This window comes from Micropterus dolomieu, linkage group LG06 (assembly GCF_021292245.1).
Source record: "Micropterus dolomieu isolate WLL.071019.BEF.003 ecotype Adirondacks linkage group LG06, ASM2129224v1, whole genome shotgun sequence".
Lineage (NCBI taxonomy): Eukaryota > Metazoa > Chordata > Actinopteri > Centrarchiformes > Centrarchidae > Micropterus > Micropterus dolomieu.
Window position 1 is genome coordinate 28,722,295 of NC_060155.1, and position 21,732 is coordinate 28,744,026.

Genomic DNA, 21,732 nt, shown 5'->3' on the forward strand with positions numbered 1-21,732 from the left:
AATCATACGTTATCTCAAGCAAACAAGTGCATATATTATTTTTGGGAATGATCCAGATATGGCTACATTTGGCGAGAATGTGACACAACTTTTAGGATGAGTAATAAAACATGAACTAAAGTGGGCAGGATGCTGAAGCTAATAATGCCCTTTTCTTAATGTGTTCCCCTCATAGAGGAATGTCAACCTATTTTTGTCCAGTTACAGTCATGGCCAAAAATATTAGCACCCCCGCATGTCTGTCACATGATGCACTACTTCACCCAGACAGTTGTCACAACTACAAAAGGTTTGGTATTTTCATGTTTATTCATTTTGTTTGCGTTAGAACAACTCAAAATGATGTGAGACATTCTACACAAAATGGACTGGACAAACTAATGGGAACCTTTTGAAAATCTTCAGAAATAATAGTATTCAAAGCATGTAATGCTCCTTTAATTTGTAATTAAACTCACCTGTAGAAATTCACACGTGCTGGCCATTTAGAAATCCCACTAAAATGTGAAGCATGGAGCATGGACAAAAGCAAGCATGGACAGTATCAAGGCTACAAATCTTGGACCTAACGCTAATCTCCCTGAACGTGGACAAAAGATAAAAAGTCCAACAAATTATTGTTCGAATAGTGGGTAAAGAACTTCCGATCAAACTTCCAAACAAATTCAGGCTGATAAAATATAAATACAGGGTCATCTTGCACTATCCTTCCGCCATCGGTAGGAGACCCAGGAGGAGCCGCTGCTGACCCAGAAACATAAAAAAGCCAGATTGGAGTTTGCCAAAACTTACCTGAGGAAGCCAAAATCTATCGGGGGAAATGTCCTGTGGACAGATTCATTCTTCTGTTTTCAGAAAATGAAAGAGGGCTTTAAAGAAAAGAAAGTGGTCCATACAGTCAAACATGGTGGAGATTCACTAATGTTTTGGGTGCTTTGCTGCTTCAGGCACTGGACGTCTTGATTATGTGCATGGCTTTAAGAAATCTGGGGTGCAATGTAGGGCCCAGTGTCAGAAAGCTGGGTCTCCGTCAGACATCATGGGTCTTACAGCAGGACAGTGACCCAAAGCAGACTTCAAACAGCACCCAAAAATGGTTTAAGACAAAGCACTAGAGAGTTCTGAAGTGACCAGCATTCAGTCCAGATCTAAATCCCATTTAGCTCCTGTGAAAGACCTCAAAACAGGAGATGGGAGAAGGAACGCGTCAAATCTCAAACACCTGGAACACCTGGCAAAAGAAGAGTGGTCCAAAATTAGAGAGTTGTAAAGGAAGAGATTGATTTCAGTTATTTTTTCCACAGGGTGTGCTCCCAAATATTAAGTTTGGGGGGGGAGCAATAATTTTGTTCAGTCCATTTTTGGAGTTCTGTGTGGATTGTCTCCGACTTGACTCTTTCGTGTTGTTCTGTTGCAAATAAAAGAAATAAACATGAGAATACCAAACCATTTGTAATGGTTGCCTCCTGTGTGCGCTGCTTCTGAAGACGCAGCGATGGAGGTTGTAGTCGCTGTGGACTGAAGGGACGGACAGACGGAGTCAGGAATAACTTGTTGGGCTGTCGCTAAACAGGGCTCTGATCGGCTGCAGAGGTGAGTGGGTGGAGGTTAAAGGGGAGGTCTGTGTGTGTGTGTGTGTGTTGACAGTGTTGGCAGACAGTGTCCAGCTGCAGACTGTGGACTCTCAGTAAACACTGACAGTTAGTCATTAACACAGCAGAAACAGAGCAAACCATCGTCTGTGTCCACGGCTTCGACTCTTCACACGTAAGTACAAAAACAAACCGCAGTCCCTGAAATCCACTCGTTCTCTTGTATCTTGGTTTCATGAAGTCGTGACAGGTTTTAGGACGTGGTCTCGGCTGCACTCTGCGCTCCCTGTTGATCAGGTCCTGGGGTCAAAGGTTCAAACGGGGATCACGTCCTGCTTTGTGTGTGTGTGTGTGTGTGTTTTCAGCTGAAAGTGATCAGTATTGTTGAAATGTTTCACTGAAGCTGCTGAGTGATTATTTTAAACAATAAGAAAAGTAGACGCATGATGTTGTGACACCGAGACGTTAACATTTTTTACATTTTACTCATTTTTACTCATTTGGCAGACGCTTTTATCCAAAGCCTCCATACCATCATTTAGATTTTGACCATGTCTGTATCACCGCTTTACTGTGGACGGTGGGTAAATATAAACACTGAGGAGATGAGATGATTGGCTCATGTCTGTCTCGTCTCATTGGCCGCAGGTTTAACTGGCATCATGTCCCGCCTCGTCCTCTACGCGTCCGTCATCGTCACTCTGTGGTCGGCGTCAGTGCTCAGTCTGTCAGGTGAGTGAGCGTGGATGTGCTCCAGACACAACATCACTTTAATAAACAGGGTTCCACCATTAAAACATTAAGACTTTAGGTGTGTGTAAATCTGTTGGTAGGAAACATCTGCAGCGCTGTGCCAAAAATTTCAGAGGCACAAAATAGAAATGTTTTGTAACCCTAACCCGCCTGCTTACATGGTCTGCAGTATTCATACAGTTTGTAATGATTGTGCTAAGCTAACTCATGTTATTTACTCATTTAGTCAGATGTTATTGGCACAACGTTTGCTAATTTTGAGGTGTGTTTAAAATCTTCCAGATTAATGACGTCATTAAACAGCTTTTTATCAAGTTACAGTTTACTCAAAGCATGATTGATACAAATGATTATTTGGAACAGTTGGAGGAAGATACAAAAAAAAAAAACTAGATTATCTGTCACTACACAGAGATTATGAAGAGATATCAAGCAGCAGAGGCAGCTTCTCACCGAGTACAGACTCAGTGACCTTTGCGATTGAAAAAGAGAGACATAAAGAATCTGTGAGCGCTGTGCGACAGGTGAGGTCGAGACTAATCTTCTAAATATAAATATAAATATTATACTGAAGCATAAGAGAGCAATATTTTGAGATAAATAAAATAAAAAATAAAGTAAATAAAAATAAATTTCATTTTGTGCAAGATGCACTCAGTGTTTGCTGCACGGCAGGTTACATCTTGTTCACTCCTGTTGGTAGTTTATGTTCTATCTGTATTTATTATTTTATTTTTGAACTTATCTGGCAACCAAATCCATTCCAATAATCGTTTTGTTGAATTTCTCTTTTTCATATTACCGCTGCACAGCAAACTGAGGCTACAGTAACATTTCATTAAAGACAAACTGTTTCCAGCTGTTGGGGACTTCTACTGCACATGTTTTATAAAGTGTTTAGTGTTTCATAGGGAGCTGCGTGAAATCTGATAAATGTCCTCGAGTGATGTCACTTGAGTCAGCGTGGGCGTGAGGGTACGAGTTTGAAACTGAAACCAGTGTGGGGTTAGAAAGAAGTGAGCTCACCAGACCTCTGTAGCTGCTGCCAGCATAACACACCTCTCTCTCTAGGAATGTTGCATTATGGGTAATGTAGGTACCAGGTTTTGAAAAGGAACAAGATGTGGAATAAAAGAGACACAATATCTGTGGTTCTGCTGCATCGATTTTTATATTATCAATCGGGAGCAACGTCATAGAAAATATCACCACATTCTCCATTTAGCAGATGTTCTGCAGATTTAGGGGAAAAATAGTAGAATTGTAAAAATGTCCTTTTTTTCTGAACACATTAAAGACTTCTCATCTATGTTTTCTTTAAAACTAGAGCTTCAGTTCATTCTCGATTTTGGAAACAGTCAACAGAACAATTTCTCAATGACAACTAGGCAAAATCCACACTGCAAATAAAAAGTTAGTGTAAAGCCATTTGTGGCTCCAGAAGTGCAATTGAAGATGTTGTAGACATGCAACCAGCATCTTTGGCTTTCTCTGATGGTTTCCTACAGTATTTTGTGTCCAGCACATTATAAAAATACGTACTGTGTTGAGGAGGGTCAGAGTGGATCTGCACGCACTAAATACTTATAGGTAATAGGTTGATTTTCATTTAAGTTTAAATGAAATTAAACCCATAGCTGTGTGGCCGGTGGTCACATGATCAGCAGCAGAGGATAAAAGAAGTCATCAGGTTTTTCAAAAGCAGTAAGACCAAGTTGGATTTCCTTCATTTATAAACGAAAGTTGTGTTGAACTTATAAATATAATTGACAGTCCCCGCTACGTAGTAATGGATCATAAATTCAGTCTACAACTTGTAACCTGCATGAGAGTGCACATGTTGTCAGACTCTGCTATGAGTAACTGATATTTTTATTGACATTGGATTTAATACTTTATTGATCTGATAACACAAGCTGCAAATAAAGAAGAAAAACACATCAAACCTGACAGAGAGTCACAAAGATTAAGGACTGCAATATTCCCTAAAGTAAGACTGAAAGTAAAAACATTGCAAGTTCATATCCAGGTGTATTCCAAGAAAAATTATAAATAAGCCAGCAGCACACTGTTAAAGTCTCACAGGCTTTAACACAAAGTGTTACTCATCTGTTTGTCTTTGCTTCTGTTGCTTCAGTGTTCTCGGACGCTCCGGAGGCTCACATGCTGCTCCGCTCTCGTCGGGCGAACTCCTTCCTGGAGGAGCTGAAACCTGCTTCAATGGAGCGCGAATGTGTGGAAGAGAAATGTGACTTTGAAGAAGCTCGAGAGATTTTCCAAACCAGGGAAGCTACAGTAAGACGCCTCCTGTTCATGTGTAAATGTGTTTCAGCTGCTTGAGCTCTGAAACATTTCATACCCATGATGTTACATCACTGCTGACCTCATCACACAGGTTTTACACTTTTACACTTTACACCAGGTCTGTGCGTTCAAAGACGCAGCAACACGGTAGAATTAGCTGCTGCACTGATAATATGTGTTGTCAGAACAGCAAACAAGAAGACAAACAACAAGCAAACATGGACGTTGTGAAAAGATCTTTTTCAGGGTGATTTGGAAAATGATCAGCAGTGATGTGAAATATCTGACCCTGGAACGTCCTGTTGGCCCCGGGGTTTCAGGCGCTCGCCACGAGGTTATATCTGAATAATAATAACCCCAAACCTGAAAAATTACTGCGCTCAACCAGCCAATATTCACGTCCACTTCTCTGAATATGTTCAGGCAGCGTTTACCTGATATCAGCAGCCATTCCTACTGTTCTTCTTCTCACATAACTTCACATGTGCTACATTAATCAGTGTTAAAGTCTTTGTTAAAAGGTGAAAACATTAAACTGAAACTCTTTAGAGTGATATTTGTCAGCTGTTCAGAGTGCTAGTTTCATCACTGACTTTTTGTTTTGTGTTTACAGCTGGAGTTCTGGACAGTGTACACAGGTAAGATGAGTTTGAACTATCCTGAACCCAACAGGTGTGATGTACTGTACATCTGAAAGTGTAAAACTAGTAGGGTTGGGTATCATCATCAGCGTTCGGTGACCTTCCTCCTCTTCCTCCTCGCTCGTCTTGCCCTTTCATGGCTAAAGTGAAAGGAGTCTCTGCACTAGAGGGGCGTCTCTGGGGACTCGCCTCTTCTGTAGCCATCGTCGGTTTCCCTTCAGTATAAAAGGTGAACGTCAGCTCACCTGTGTTTTGTACTTGAGCCGTTGCTACAGTTAGCGTTAGCGTCATTGTAGTTGGGAGAGCGCGACACGTTGAACACGGTGAAGCGTTCCTTCAGATTCACGCCGCGTTGAAGGAAACGCTTCGTCATGTTGGAGCTGCTTCTTCCCTCGCACCAAACCTCCTGACTGCAGCTGTTGCATTTTGCTGTGGCGTTCTCTTTTCTTAGTGAAGCTAAGCCAAACTTTGGAGCGTTTGCTGCGATCCGCCACGGGTCTTAATGAATACACTTGGTTCTTGGATACCCAACCCTAAAAACACTTTCTACTGTCCTGGTTTTGAGCATAAAAACATGAATGGAAACAGCTGAAATTTTCTAAAAGGCCAAAATAGATCTTCCTAATAATGATGATGATGTTTGACATACATCATCTTCATCTTCATACATCTCACCTGTTTGACAAAACTAAAGTGACATGAACGCCTTTTCCCGCTCGGCTGCTCGCAATTATGGTTTAAAAGAGAACGCTAATCAAACTGAACTGGTTCCTCTTGTGTGGACAGTGCAGCGCCTGCAGAGCATTGTGGGAAATGTATTCATGGTGCATGTGTTTCAGATGGGAACCAGTGTCACTCCAACATGTGTGTTCACGGGGCCTGTGTGGATCAGTATCAAGACTACGCCTGCCGCTGTCACCGTGGATATGAGGGCAAATACTGCGACCAACGTGAGTCTGGATAAAAAAAACTACACTGACGTACGAGATAATACATGTTCCTCATCACAGCGTACAAACCACACAGTGCTGAACCTGGTGACCCAAAAACATTTTACAACGTACCTCTTGTGCTGTACACACATACAAATAGGGGTAGTTTTTATGTACAACAACTTTAGATTTTAGTTTTAGTTTTTAGTTGGGTGCCAGCCAAAGTTAACCTGACAGTCTCTGTGCCACCAACTCACAAATAATGTATGTAACATGGCACACATACACCCTCAAGAGAAAAAATGTCACATGTTTTTGTAAAACCTTAAACAAATCCCATACACAGAAATCAGTTTCAGTTTCTACCATGGAAATATATTGTCAGAAACATTTGAAAACAAAGCAGGGCGTGCTCCAACAAACCAATCAACGATAAACAAAAATACTTCCTCTTCTTGGGATATTCACACTTTGTCCCATACAGAAATTTTGATCAACACATCTTAAACAAATCTCATTCAGTTGTTAGCCTTCTTAATGAAAGGAGAGTTTGGGGAGAAGAAGACTTAAAGGTAAAAAGTACTTTGCCTTGAAAATGATGCGTTTCAAGAAAAAAAGAAGAAGATGAGAAGTTTCAGTTGTTTTTTTCTCTTTTTGTTTCGTGTTCAGTGTGAACGCCAAAAAACCACACAAACACCTCAAAATGGACACAAATATATTTTAAACTTTTCTGCTTTCTCTGCACTAAACCTGCTTAATCTCATACTTACAGCTTTTTATACCAATCAAACAAGTTTACAAAGTGCTTCAAAGATGAAAAAACTGAAAATACAATGAGTACAGAATAAATTCAGTGCTTGTTTGCACTGACATAGAATAATAAAATGACTAATATAAAAAGGAGTCTGAGGCCGTTTGTCTGGTTCATAATGGAGAGAAACCTCTGAAACCTTGATGCATTTCTCAAGTTACAGAAACTTCTACTAATTATTCTCATTGTAGATTAATATGCTGATTACTTTCTTGACTAATCAATAAACGGCTTTGGCTGTAAAATGTCAGAAAATAGTAACAGATAAATAAATAAAAATGTTAGGTGACCCAAAGATATGTGAAAAGAAAAGCAGCCAGTCACGGTCAAACGATTATTAAAAGAATTGGCAATTAATTTTCTGTTGATAATTAATCGATTCTGCTCTTCTGCCTATCAATTGTGAATATATGAATGTATAAATATGTAAAAGTTGAGCTAATCGTGTCGCCTGTCGTCGTTCAGCTCAAACCGCCACTAACTGCTCGGTGGATAACGGCGGCTGTGACCACGACTGTTCAGAGAGCAAGGACGGCCAAACGAGGAGCTGCGGCTGCGTGAGCGGATACAAACTGCACGACAACTCCAAGAAATGTGACCCGAAAGGTGAGAAAATAAAACAGTCTTCAATTTGCACGACAGGTTGACAAGTCCATGTAGACCAAAATGGACTGTGGTTCAGGTATCAAAATACACCTTTTTTTTCTATCCTCTATTCTGTGCAAAACAGAATAGAATTAGACATGTTTAATTATCAAAGTGCAGTTCAGTTATTTTAATTTTATGGCTAAAAAAATATGAAACCTGTCAGATTACAGTGCTGCATCTTGCAGCCCTCAGGTGTTGGAGATATAACCAGCGTGACAAGATGCCCTGCTGTCCCCGAACTCATCTGAACGGTCAAATCATCGTCCACTTTCAGTCTGATGAGTTTAACCAATGAGAACGTCACTTCATTCACGTGCACAAAAAGCAGGTCATTAATGTGAATTCTGGGAGAAACTCGGGGACACATCACACTGAAACTTGTCTGAGCTCGACCAAAGATTGTTGAAGAAGCTAAACTCTGTAACGCCGCTGTAGAGCTTGACAGTTACATTTTTATTCATATTGGATTAATAACTTAAACTTTTTAATCAGGACGTGATTAAAAAGCTTGTGAAAAATAAAATCTGTCGGATTTAGTATCTATAGTATCAGCTAATCAGCTGATCAATATTAGAAGACTCGGATCAGGGCTTAAAAGAACTTTATCGGGACATCTCTAGTTAAAATATTTGGGTGCTACAGCGTCCTTTTGTTGCAGGACATTCACCTTTTCTTTCTCTCATTTCCTGTCACCTGTCTGACAAAGGTCAGAAAAAAGTATCATCATTATTCAGGAAATTTCCAGTCTAAGAAAAACAGAGAATCACTGAACTCGCTGATCTCTGCATCGACACCGGAGAGCTGAATGAACAACCCCCCCCCCCTCCTCTGTTTACCCGGCAGGTCCCTCGTCCTGCGGTCAGCTGCTGATCAGCAGGTCGTCGTACACCAAACCGAAGGACGGCCTCCTTCCCTGGATGGTGGGAGGGGAGGTGGGAAAGAAGGGGGAGAGTCCCTGGCAGGTACCTGATGCAGCACACACTACACACACGTTCCCCAATAACAAAGCGTAGATGCAACCTTGAACGTCTGAAGGCAGCAAAAACCTCTAATGACTAATGTTTGTTTTCTCCTAAATGATTTGAAATTAAACGATAGCTGTACCTCTTTGTTTTATCTAAAGCAGGCACCAATCAGCTTTGACTACTGTTTATTTAGTAATGAAGTTTTATAGAAAGACTTGAGACAAAGTTCTCACGGGCTGTTTTTGTGTGCAGGTGCTGTTACTGAACGCCAGAGGTCGTTTTCACTGCGGTGGCGTCCTCATCGATGCGAGCTGGGTCCTGACCGCCGCCCACTGCCTCGACAACACCCTGAGATTCAGAGTACGACTGGGTGAGTTTCCTCTCTGCACACACAAAACACTGAGCCCAGGAGCTTGTGACACTATAATCAAAACGTTTATTACCTTTGTTAAATTTAATGGCACCACGTAGATTAATTCTTAAATACCACTCTGTGTCTCAAGAGGTGGAAGTACGATAGCACAACTCAGGCTGGGAGATGTGTGCGAGTCTGCTACCATACACAAGCTTTCATAGCAAAATAAACTCACAATGTCAAGAAAGGAAATATCTGTTTTCTTTCTGATCACCTTCATCATGGATTCCAGTTTACTGAGAGGTTATGTAGATTTTTAGATTTTATTGGCATAATCTGGCAACTTCCACGGTTCAGTATTTGGACTCAGTCCAGCATCATCCTCTGTAACGTCACCTGGATTATCCTCTCATATTAGTCGCAGACTGCTTTGCTTTACAAACGTACAGCTGCAGCTCTGCTCCGATGACACGTCCTCGGCAGCTCTATTATTAATATTTGCTCATTGCTTTAAGTCGTAACGCCTATTCTGTGTTCTCTTCTTGTACGAGTCTCAGTTATTAACATAAACGGTCACCTCCTGCCGGTTAATAGGTTTGCAAAAAGAAATAATTAAAGTAAGAATGACAAAATGTGGGGAACTAAATATGCATATGGAGCACAAGTGACTCATTTGGGGGAATGAAATCTTCTTCCCGTCAGATTTTGTTTAACCTTTTTAAAATGATGAATCTAGTTTACCAAAATCTTACCAAAGAAAAGATTTCACGCTCAACATGTCGGGGGAAACGAGCAGTTTACTGCCTCTGCTAACAGATACCCTGGGGAACCTGTGATCTGTCTCTTCAGGTGACTACGAGCGCCACAGAGACGAAGGCACCGAGGTGACCCTGAGGGCCATTAAGGCCTTCAAACACCCGAACTACGACAGCAGGACGGTGGACAACGACATCGCCCTGCTGCGTCTGGAGACCCCCGTCCCCTTCTCCAAGTACATCGTCCCCGTGTGTCTGCCGGGGCGCGAGATGGCAGAGCGGGTGCTCCACGTGAACGGGACCCCCACCGTGGTCAGCGGCTGGGGCAAAGACAACTTGGACAGCTCCAAGTTCAGCTCGGCGCTCAACGTCATCAAAGTCCCGCTGGTCGACAACAGAATCTGCGCCCGCCAGATGTCCCACAACATCTCCAACAACGTCATCTGCGCCGGGGTCCTCGGACAGAGGATGGACGCCTGCGAGGGGGACAGCGGCGGACCGATGGTCACTCTGTACCGAGACACCTGGTTCCTGATCGGCCTGGTGTCCTGGGGTGAGGGCTGCGGCAGGGAGGACAAGCTGGGCATCTACACCAAGGTGTCCAACTATAACGACTGGATCAAAGGGGTGCGTGACGAATGGGACAAAGCTAACCATCCGGTTCAACCCCCAAGTGTCTGAACCGCCTCAACCCCCAACAGCTGATCCAGTCTGGTCTGTTAAACCCACATTAAGGTCTCAGTACAGCAGAGATGTAACACACTTTCTAAATAAACGGATTCTGTCTCAAGATGTTTCGGTTTTCTTTTTCACGTTAAACTGCCGTCACATGCAGCCAGCCCGGCTACGTGGCTAAACTTGATGACGTCAGTAAGAAACGACTCCTTTTAGCTGGACTTGCATGAAATAAGTTTGATTCCGACATTCACGGACGATTCACGTTTCAACACTTCACAGCGTACCCGCGGGGTCTTAAAAGTATTTAAAAATTCTTAAATTTCATACCTTAAAGATAAGGCCTTAAAAGTCTTAAATTTCATTCACAAAGTATTAATTTTTTTCTGTCCTTTCGTAGGATTAAAGAAATGCCGTAACATCATGAATAAACACTTTTTGTCTGCGTGACTTTACAATTTACTCCGTTTGGTGTGACTTGGATGTTATACGGCAGTACAGGTAATGTTACTGTTTACGTCAGTGTTTAGCTTTACAAACTGGACTGTGGAGTTTTGGCGGTGCACGAGCTCTGGCATCCAAGCTCTGCGCAAATCAGTCGGTTGTTGGGAAAGAAAAGAAACCATCTCTTACGTGCTACGAACAAGCTAACGTTAGCTTGTCGACTCAGAATGGGCAAGTGGGAAAACTTTATTTGTATAGCACTTTTCAAAACCAAGTTACAAAGTGCTGTACAGTGAAACAAACATGATCCATACTTAAAAATCAACAATAAAATCAGCATTAAAAAATATATATATATATATATATAATAACAGCAATAATATAATGTTTATAAAAACGCCATACGATTTGAGAAGAGATTTAAAAGAGGCCACTGAGTTTGCCTGCCTGAGATCTCCGGGCAGGAAGTTCCACAGCTAAGGGGCCCAAACAGCAAAGGCTCGGTCACCTATAGTGACAAGACGAGACTTTGGAACCACTATCATCAGTCCGGCTTGTAGGGAGTTATCAAATCAGAGATGTAGGCAGGAGCCTGTCCATTCAGGGCTTTAAAAACAAGTAGTAAAATCTTAAAATCAATTCTAAAACTCACTGGTAACCAGTGAAGGGCGGCGGGGGTTGGTGTGATGTGGTCACTCCTCTTAGTGCGAGTTAAAAGGCTGGCTGCAGCATTTTGAATGAGCTGTAATCTGTGAATATTTCCCTTACTGATACCAGAGTACAGAGCATTTCAGTAGTCGATTCTTGAGGAAATAAAAGCATGGATGACCTTCTCTAGGTTAGCAGAAGAGAGAAATGTTCTAATCTTAGTTAGCTGTCTCAGCTGGACAAAACAGGACTGCACTACTTTTGTCACCTGAGCATCAAAAGACAGATCTGAGTCAAAAATGACACCAAGGTTGCGAGCTTCTTTCTGAGAAGACACCCAGGCTAGTAGTGAGGTTTTTGATGTAGCTAGTGCAGGTTCCGATGGGGGTAATTACAATCATTTCTGATTTTGTGTCGTTTAACTGAAGGAAGTTGTTAGACATCCAGGCTTTTATTTCAGTGAGGCAAGAGAGAATACCAGAGACATCGGAAGAACCGGGCCTTAACGGGATATACAACTGGGTCTCATCTGCATAAAAATGGAAATATTATAAGTCTGAATGATTTTTCCCAGGGGTAGCATGTATATGGTGAATAACAGTGACCCCAAAATCGACCCCTGGGGGACCCCACAAAATAGAGAAGCATTAGAGGAGGAGGCTTCGCCAAGGATCACGGAAAATTACCTATTCGACAAATGGGAGACGAACCAATCCAGGGCCACATCACTGATACCAACATAGTTTTTCAGATGGCTAATTAAAACATCATGGTCCACACTATCAAAAGCTGAGCTGAGGTCAAGAAGAATTAAAATAGAGCACATGCCTGAGTCAGCTGCAAGCAGTAAATCATTAGTGACCTTGATCAGAGCAGTCTCAGTACTATGCAGGTTAACGTTATGGGAATGGAAACATCCAACATGCTAACGCACATTAAACTTACATCACCCAGATGGGCCGATCACAGGGACGAGGAAAAAAACAAACCGGAGCCCAACTCCTTATCCCCGCTGCCTTCAAGCAAATACTATATAATACTGTATTTCAAGCAGCCTTTAGATGCAAAAACAGAAAGAATAATCACTGAAACAATTGGCATATTACATTTCATTACCTCATCTGGCCAAGGTGTAACTAATTTAACTAATTGTAACAACTCAAACTGCACAATTTATTTTGTATTTTTGGTTTCACAACATAAGAGTTCTTAGTGCAACAAATATTGTGTTCATTTCATTCATAGGTATCATTTACACTGGGGACGCTGCTGGGGATATGTTTCCATCAATTTTTGAAAAAACATTTGTTAAATATGTTCTGAAAAATGGCTTGCAACAAGAAATGTTTTGAGAAAGAAAAAGGTTTATTTGCACAATAAGAAAACAATGTAAAGCAATGCAATGTAAATATAGAAGAAACAAATGCGCAATGTCCAAAAAAAGTAACTTAAGCTAAAAAAACAGCTGCTGATTACTGCATTATATTGTTTGAATTGTCACCTGAATTTTCTGTTTCACTTTATATAAATAAAGACAATTCTACCATCAACTGGTGCAGAAAATGTCTCCAGAATGCAGGAAATTAAGGTTTTAGCGCTCAAAATTTTCTAGGGGTTGACCCCAGACCTCCCATATATATATTTCAGCATTGAATATTTCATCAAAATAGTGTTAAAATATCTTCTTGTCTTGTTCTCGTGAACCCAATATTGTGCATCGTGCATGTGAGCTAAGTGTACCGTCACACCCCTAATCTGAACCCCTATGTCCCCACCACTTTTCAGCACAAAGTGACGTCCTTGATTCACATTGTATGTTATCAAAGTACAAACACAAAAAGCTATAGTTTGTTAAATATGAATGTTAGTATTATAATAAAATGTCCTATTAAATTCAGGTAACTTTGTAAATAATAATTTTCTCCAGCTTAAAATTCATATAGATTTTCCATTAAACGGCAGTGAAGTTGGTATTAAACTTCATTAAAAAGGTCTTAAATTTAACTTTGAGAATCCTGAGGGTTCCCTGCTTCAGTACAATCACAGGAAGTGTTGAACCACAGTACCGAGGTGTAGAGCCCAAAACATAATAACTGTAGTTACACAGTAAAACTGGAGAAAAACACATGAAGCATGAGCGAGATGTGAGCTGGCTCGTACAGCCAGCTGTACTGATTCAAACTGATGCGTATCTAACATCCTTTAATCCAACGTGTTGAAGGTGTAAATCAGCGGTCGGCCTCAGCCTGCTTCAACCAGAGCGTGTTGAAACTCCACGCAAAGTTCAGCCCTTCTTATTTAAGAATCACTTCTTAAAGCATTATGGGATAGCAGGCGATGTAGGACTTGATAACATTACTGTAGTTTCTGGAATTCCCCCTCTGTAGGTTTCTGGCCTCACCAGGTTGCAAAATAATGTCAATTGTTGGGGAAAAGAAGATGTTTGTTTATTCAGTTTATACAAGCAACAAGTGGCGTTGCTCCTGATGAGTCTTTACCGTCAAGGTTTGTTCCCATTTTTTTTTACACGAGTTGCCGAAACGTTAAACGTAGAAACATGTTGGACAACATGGTTGATGATTAGAAAAGTTTGATTAATGCAGAATCATGTTATGGTTTTAGGTTATAACGGGTAGTTTGCTGTCCATGTAGAGTGACTTTGATTATCTAGGAAAGTTATTTATTAGCAGTATTTGCAGTACAAGTTATAATTGAGTGGTTTCAGGTACTATACTGGTGCAGTAACAACTCTGGGACAAAAATCCCTTTGTAATAGAAAGCTTCAAACTGTTTCAGCGTACTTTGATGATGATCCAACACGTAATTTATGGCAGCGTCCGTGTCGTATCCACATTCTGACTTCGGAAGAACCGTCTGAGGAGCACGTGAAGCACCGTTAGTCACGAAAGGCAAACCCGTGGAAGGCGAGTTGAAAAGGTTGCCATTGAAGCAACCTTAGACAAGTCTGGAGACCCTCAACTGTAAGGACATCTGGTCTGATGTCAGTCTCATAAATGATTTAACCCAAAAGTTAACTTCACAAAAGTACACACAGCTGATGAACACATAACTTTATTTTATGTTTACAGCAGCAGAGTCTTAAAGGCCCGATGTGTCCACATGTGCTTAAGTTTAATCATCACATCCTCACTGAAACACTTAGAGGTGTGATGTGGTTTATAAACGACATCGGTCTAATTAGTTATTGCTTTTAATCCAGCTCTAAATGGCAGCACCACAACATGAAGAAGACACACCTGAGATTCACAAACACACACACAGTTCATGTATCAACACATTTGTTCCTGCAGTAACTTTATGCTGCATTAGTTTACTACAAATACACTTAACAATAACGTTTCTAACTATTTTAACCTGAGCTTTGTTTAATTTACTAAGTGCAGCGCAGTTTAAGACATTTGAAGGCTTATTAGAGTTGATCGTTTATATAGTATGTTGAATTAAGTTAACTTCTAAAACTAAAGAAGCATCAAAGAGCATGAACTGGAACTCATAACTGAATCCACACTTGGTACAAAAAGTACCATCATTTTATTTTAAAAGGTTTCTGCTGTCGGTCATTTCAGAGCCAAATATCCTGTTTACCCACTCCAGAGTTTTCACTTATTCTGGCTGATGAAATTGTTTAAAATTCATCATTACCAAAAGCTAAAAATAGGTTTTTAAATAGACAATTCTCACTGGAGTTGTTGCAGGAAGACGCCGGTGGTTTAAAAAGACAGAAATTGTCCTTTAAGCTAAATTAACTATTTAAATCCCTCTTAGATTAAGTAGAAAATCGTCACACAATCGTTTTAGACCATGATGCATTGCTGCAGATAAAACTACCCAACAGGATATAAAGGAGTTAAAATCAGCTCAACGTTACACAATCAGATACAATAAGGAAACACTGACATTTTACTTTTACACTATAAGTACATTTAGCTGATAATACTTTTACTTAAAGTTTTGAATGCAGTACTTTTACATGAAGTGGCCTTTGTTAATAATCTGCTTTTATTTAACGTTACATCTCAGAATCAGGACGTTTTACTGTTTGGTTTCTTTTTGTGGAGATTTGTAAAAGCTGTTTGAGCTGAACACGTTTCTTCATGGTTCAGATGGTTCCAGTTCACGCAGCTCTCGCTCTCTCTCTCTCTCTATATATATATATGTACTCTAATTATACTGCATTATTATTTTCTATGGAAATGCTTCCATCTAGAGGTAGAAGGTGGAACTGCAATCACAATGCTTTACACAGATGCAGCTCAGGAGGAGCCACTGGAGCACAGATTCAAGGTTTATAGTCGAGCCAGTTCTGTAGATTCACAAAGAAAAGTTGATGTTTCACAGATTCGGGTCGATAGATGTCAGAAAAGTAAAAACTGAACGTTTTTCTGCCCGTTTTCACATCGTATCCATCAATCTGACAAAAGCTACAACACTAGCTCCCTCCTCGGTCTTTATATCAGTAAAGATGAACAAAAAAGGTTTCATTTTAATGTAAATAATTAATATTAATTGCACTGTTCTTTGTAGTTTAACTGTCTCCCAGTTAAACTGTGATCATCTTATCTTACTGATTTGATTAGTTCTGAATCAGGAGCTTCAGTGTTTGGAGGCTGCAGCTGTTTCAGGTTGTAACATCAGTCCAGCTGTCGTGTTTCTACAGAAGAGCGTTCACCAAAATAAAAAAACACTTCATCTCATAATTCTGACTTCTGTCTGTCGTTTTTAAGAACAAAGCTTCGATAATTTACCAGACACCAGGTGTTACGCTGTAATCTGGGACCTGGTTTTATTGACACCAGTTTATTTAGCGTCACACTGATAGTTCGGATGCATCTGTGCTGCTCCTGAACCCGCAGAGACTCGGAGGAGGTCTGAGCTGTTTGCACCTGAGCGATCACAAGCATGACATCACCGGCTCATTAAATCAGCTCAGGCCTCAGTGACTTATTAAAAATCTTAATCTCTAATCTAATTACGACATTAGGACACTTATGATGCAGCAAAAGTCAGAATTATGAGATCGGCCTCCAGTTTTTCTGAGTTTGACTTATTTTCACTTCAGCTGCTTGTTGTTGAAACTGATTATTGATTAGAAATACTCCTCAACTACTTGCAATAACACTACGCGTGTGGAGAGGATAATAATTCTGACCTACTGAGCACTTATGGAAACCAGTTTTAAGTTTACATGTTACTGTCATGGCACCCAAACTGTAGAATAAACTACTGTTTACATTTATTTAAACATCAGATAAAAACACACATTTTAAAATCTCACAGATATTATTTTACTTTTCTGTTCTTTATTTACGGACACTGTCTTTTTATTTTATGTTTAATCACTTTGTAATCATGTAAATAAAAGTGCTGTGCGAATAAAGTTATTATTTGAAGAGTTATTGTCTCTTTTCTTTTCAGTCTATTTGAGTTATTTCACAGAATTCGGCCTTTTAACTGTTTCTGATTTATGTGAAGTAGCTGCAACTCTCTACTTATTATATAATGTTTTGTTAAATATTCTTATTTTCACACCCATTAAAAGAAGTGAATTTAAGTAGTTTGTGTCTGTCTGGGTTTTCGTGTCCATTCAGTCAGAACAGACAGAGTGAAGGTGGACGGAGAGGACGTCGTTCACCTGCCGGCTGTCTGGTTTGTGTCCGTCAGTCCGTCTCTCCTCGTCTCTTCTTCAGCTCCTGCTCGTACCGCTGCAGCTGAGACAGGAAGCCGGGGTTCGGATCGATCACGTGACGAGCCGTCTTCACCTTCTGGGGAAAGAAAACGGCAACAAGTGTTGAGATACTGAATGTTTGTTAATGAATGTTCTTAAACTCGGTAATGAAGTTGTTATTTTGAGGAAATTTATTCAGGTTGCACATTAATAAATAAAGTTACTGTTCTTCTTCTGTAATCCTGGACAGATGTTCCACAGTCACTGAGAATGTAAGATTAAACATGCAGAAAAAATAAGAAATAAAAAGTAATGAGAATATTAATGTTAGTGAAAAAACATGTTTATACTACACTAGTCAAAACACAAAACATACAAGGCAACAAAATATTAATGTTAACAGGAATATGGACTGAATGCTGCATTATTTTAACATTAACTGAAACATGCAGAAGCTCAGACAGAATATAAAACATGCAGCTACAGGAGGACTCATGAAGGGAAATCAAAAATATTACAAAAACACAAGTCAAACATTTGGTCATTTTGAGAAGTGTTTACGTGTTTTTCTCTGATGTCGATATTTAGAGAGCAGGATATTTAATGCTGATATCAACACTAGCCAGTCATGCTGTTAAATCAGATCTGCTGACATTTAGGATGATATATCAGCCTTGTGACTGCGGGTATCAGCCGTTGCCGATTGTCTCAAAATGTCAGATATCGGCCAGATTAATCTGTCTATCACTAATTTGGAGCATAAATACAGACCCACTGAGCAGCTGCTGTCAGCGTGCCGCTCCAGGGCACCTTGGCAATCGATACGCGACCTGAAAACAAGCTTCAGTTTCAGCAGACTTGCTGTTTCAGATTAAACAGTCTGTTGTTTCTGAGCTTTGAACAGCAGATCAGAGAACAGTGAGACACCTTCAAATGTTCTAATGATCTCTCATCGTTCTGCTAAATTAAAGTATGTATTTAGAAACAGCAGGTTTTACACGTTTCTGTGGGGTCGTTGGATCTCTGCACCTGCAGCTCCCGACATTTAACAGCCCAGTGCTGACGTGCGATGTCATGATTTTTCTTTTCTCTGATCTGAATAAAAGTTATAAAAGTTTAAAAAAACAGCAAAATTTGCAGAAAAGTCTGAAAAACATTCAAGATGTTCTGAGCGGATAGTAACAATCTGTAGCTGCTGGAGCCGGATCTGTGTCGCCTAAAGGTCGGCAGCTCTCCTTAGTGACACCCGTGTTATTACTGCATATGAGAGCTGCTCAAGTCATCGAAATACTTTCAAAATCACAATATCCAAATTCCAGAAGCTGCAGTTTAATGATGAAGGTAAAATATGTGCTGCAGAGGCGCCTGAACATCCTGTTCTGCACATGTAAGGAAACGTGTTTGTTTGGAACAAACGTCACATCGTCACGGTTTTAATACGTTTTTTAGTGAAAGTGAATCGTTTACCGATAATCGTGAGTCATAACATGACTCACGATTATCGGTGAGTCATAACATGACTGAATGAAAATTTGTGAATGTAAAAAAAGACGTCTCGTCTAAAGATCGCCTTAATTTGAAGACTCGGATTTTTCAATTAAAGTTCCCCTCCAGAAACATTTTACTCTGCTAAGATGAACATTTTGTTAAACATATTTGGATCACACTTCATTTTGTTTACTGACTGGTGAAAATACCCAAAGCATGGTAAACAAACATGGAGGAGGTTTAAACATCTGTGGTTGGTGGACAGAGGAGACTCTCAGGTGTCGCCTCGCCGAGTGTTACCCGCAGGTGTGACCTCCACCTGGCTCACCTGCACTGCTTCCCCCAGAGTCAGTTTGCGGTGCTTCATCAGGTAGGCGATGCAGATGGTGGCGGAGCGGCTGCGGCCGTTCTTGCAGTAGACGACGCAGCGTCCCCCGCGGTTCGCCTCCTTCTGGATGGCGTCGGCGCAGCGGTCGAAGTGGCTGTACAGGTCCTCGCACGGGTCGTCGTAGACCGGGACCTGCAGCTTCTTGACGCCGGCGGAGGGAAACGGCTGCTGCTTGGACACGTTGATGCAGAGCGTCACCGCCTCCTGCTGGATGAGCTCGTCGCTGCAGGCCGAGCGGGCGTTACTGATGAACACGGCCTTGGTGACTTTACACAGCTGCAGCATCCTGAGAACTGACCCTCACAGGCTTCCTTACTCAGGCGCTGACGTCCACAGGTATCTGCCACCTGGTCAGACAGAGAAGCAGGTGAGCTTTTTTTACTTGACAGTAGGAACATCTACTGCTGAGACAATCAGTTACTAATTAAAGAGTTGATCAACCTGATTACATTTTTTTATAAAGTTACTTTATTCAGAACTCAGCATGTGCACTTCACTGCACTGTAAATATGTCTGTTTCTTTTTCTCAGGTAAAAATAAATGTTAAGTTGTTTTTGCAATTTAATATCAGTGTGAATTTATTTCTTTTTAGATTTTAAGATCCAGACTAAAAAGAAGGTTCTCTCACTCTTTTATCCAACAGCAGATGCAACTTTGTAAGGAAGACGTAAAGATTTTATTTCATTTTAATCGTAGTTTGCTTTGAGCTGTTTGGACAATTCTGTTAATGTTTTTAACTGTTTTATTATTGAACAAACAACAGCCTATAAAAGACAATTAAAAAAAGAAACGGAGACAGAAAACGGATTCTTCAATCATGTTACGAGTGTTGTTGTTGCATCGTTTGTCCACCAGAGGGCGCTCGGCAACTCCCCTTGTTGGCAACACACAAAACACATTTTACATATCTTTTTAAACTGCATTATATCATGTTATCTTGGTGAGGTCTCATAACTACAGAACACGTTAGGATTAATCTTTGTTCATGTTAAAAAAAAGAGAAGAATATCTGGCGATCATTTGGAATATTGGATTTTATAATCCTCAAAAATAAAAATCGGTATTAGTCTTAAAGATCCCATCTCGGACAGGCTCTAACAGGATCAGAGTTCTGTTTGCATGTTTCTATGGATAAATAAATTTAACCATTCAAGCTTTTATTAGACTCTCTCTCTCCTGTCATCTGATGGTTTTTTGGCATTTTGGTCAAACTGACCATGAAAACAGACATATGCAAAAATAAACCTGTAAAAACACCAAACCAAACTTTTGCTGTACGGCAGTGTGACATCATCCTGCGAGGTGCTGCATTAGACAGTCCTGTGAGTGCACATCCCTGGTAGATTATCTCTATTAACATGAACGAGTCTCTGTTCTTTAACTCAAGATAAAATTACATCCACCGTGACATTTTTCAGAGCTGTAAAATCTTCTCTCTCAGTATTATAAAGCTCTGTGCTGTGAGGTGGCGTTTGGACAAACCTTCAGACTCCTGGATCTGTGACTCTAACGGGACTCTCTGGACCACATTTCAGCGTCTCACCTGAAGCAACCTGAGACTGTAAGAAATGTGTTTGTGCTTTTTTCTTGCTCTTTCTAAATTGTTATTTACTCATTTTAGCTTTTAAACACACAAAGTAATAAAGATCAGGATCAAATATACATAACATTATGAATCAAACATTCGTGCCTGCTATGAAGAACAGATCTACAGTGAACCTACAGAGGCGGCGGTCAGTGAACGCCTCACCCCCTCACAAGGACAGACAGACTCACCAGCAGCTGCCAGCTGATCTTCAGGTCAACTCTCTCTCTCTCTCTCTCTCTCTGGGTTTTAGAGGAAGGTGTTTCCTGTTTCTGGTCCTGCAGACTGAGGACGGAGCCGGTCAGGTTGATCCGGTCTGTTCAGATCTCCTCATGACCCCCAACTGCTCCGATCCAAACACACACACGCTGCTATATTTACAGCACGGACGACTCTGACAGCTGCTCTGCTCTGGGTCCTAAAGCTGCTCAGATTCATGACTGACGAGTGAAACATGAACAGGTGGAAAACGGTGAGGATAGTAACGTGTTCCCGGGTACAGCGCCCTCCAGTGGTAGACAACACAACATGCTGATGTCTCCTCTGAGCCACAGAAACTATTAAACCCACCAGTGAGCCCCACTGCTGCGCTCGTGTCACATTGTTTGTGTAGCACCACATGTGGATTCATCCGCTGCTGAAAATAGACCACAACAAATGCACTATTTCCTCCTGGTTGTTTGATTGTGCAGCAGCAGTATGAGGAAATTAAACTATATAAAAACTATAAATCTGTTCAGATTTACATCTTCAGTCGGAACCGAGGGCTTGGAGCTGAGAGCCAGACGTGTGTCTGTTTTTATTTCGGTTATGTCAAGAACCGTTCATCCAATCGACTTCGCACGTGGCGGGTGCGGCAGGAGTGCAGTGGCACATTTTGTTTTTGTTTTCAGAAATACAAAACATAAAAAAAGATTATACCCGACTCTGTTATGTGTCGTTATGAGCAACACATTCTCACTCATGAGTCTTCACATATGGACACTCGGTCAAGACCCCTTGGCGGCGCTTTTTAATGCCCTGGGTATCCGTAATACTTGTAGAGAAGAGAAATAAAACTTT

General features: G+C 40.8%; 2 protein-coding genes across 3 annotated transcripts; one reads left to right on the plus strand and one right to left on the minus strand.

The window, feature by feature from the left end:
• Positions 1–1,668: 1,668 nt before the first annotated feature.
• On the plus strand, positions 1,669–10,546 carry proca (protein C (inactivator of coagulation factors Va and VIIIa), a). Its single transcript, XM_046052997.1, has 9 exons — positions 1,669–1,767; positions 2,241–2,324; positions 4,483–4,640; positions 5,263–5,287; positions 6,130–6,240; positions 7,499–7,639; positions 8,525–8,643; positions 8,899–9,016; positions 9,851–10,546. Exons 2-9 carry the CDS (start codon positions 2,255–2,257, stop codon positions 10,435–10,437), a joined length of 1,329 nt encoding a protein of 442 aa, XP_045908953.1. The 5' UTR covers positions 1,669–1,767; positions 2,241–2,254; the 3' UTR covers positions 10,438–10,546.
• Positions 10,547–14,579: 4,033 nt separating this feature from the next.
• dusp28 (dual specificity phosphatase 28) lies at positions 14,580–21,083 on the minus strand. Of its 2 annotated transcripts, XM_046053014.1 has the most exons (4): positions 20,862–21,083; positions 19,026–19,432; positions 17,177–17,306; positions 14,580–14,780 (listed from the first exon to the last, which is right to left on the minus strand). In XM_046053014.1, exons 2-3 carry the CDS (start codon positions 19,368–19,370, stop codon positions 17,202–17,204), a joined length of 450 nt encoding a protein of 149 aa, XP_045908970.1. In that variant the 5' UTR covers positions 19,371–19,432; positions 20,862–21,083; the 3' UTR covers positions 14,580–14,780; positions 17,177–17,201. The 2 variants fall into 2 exon arrangements, with proteins under 2 accessions (XP_045908970.1, XP_045908969.1); XM_046053013.1 differs by having other exon boundaries at positions 14,580–17,306.
• Positions 21,084–21,732: the final 649 nt, after the last annotated feature.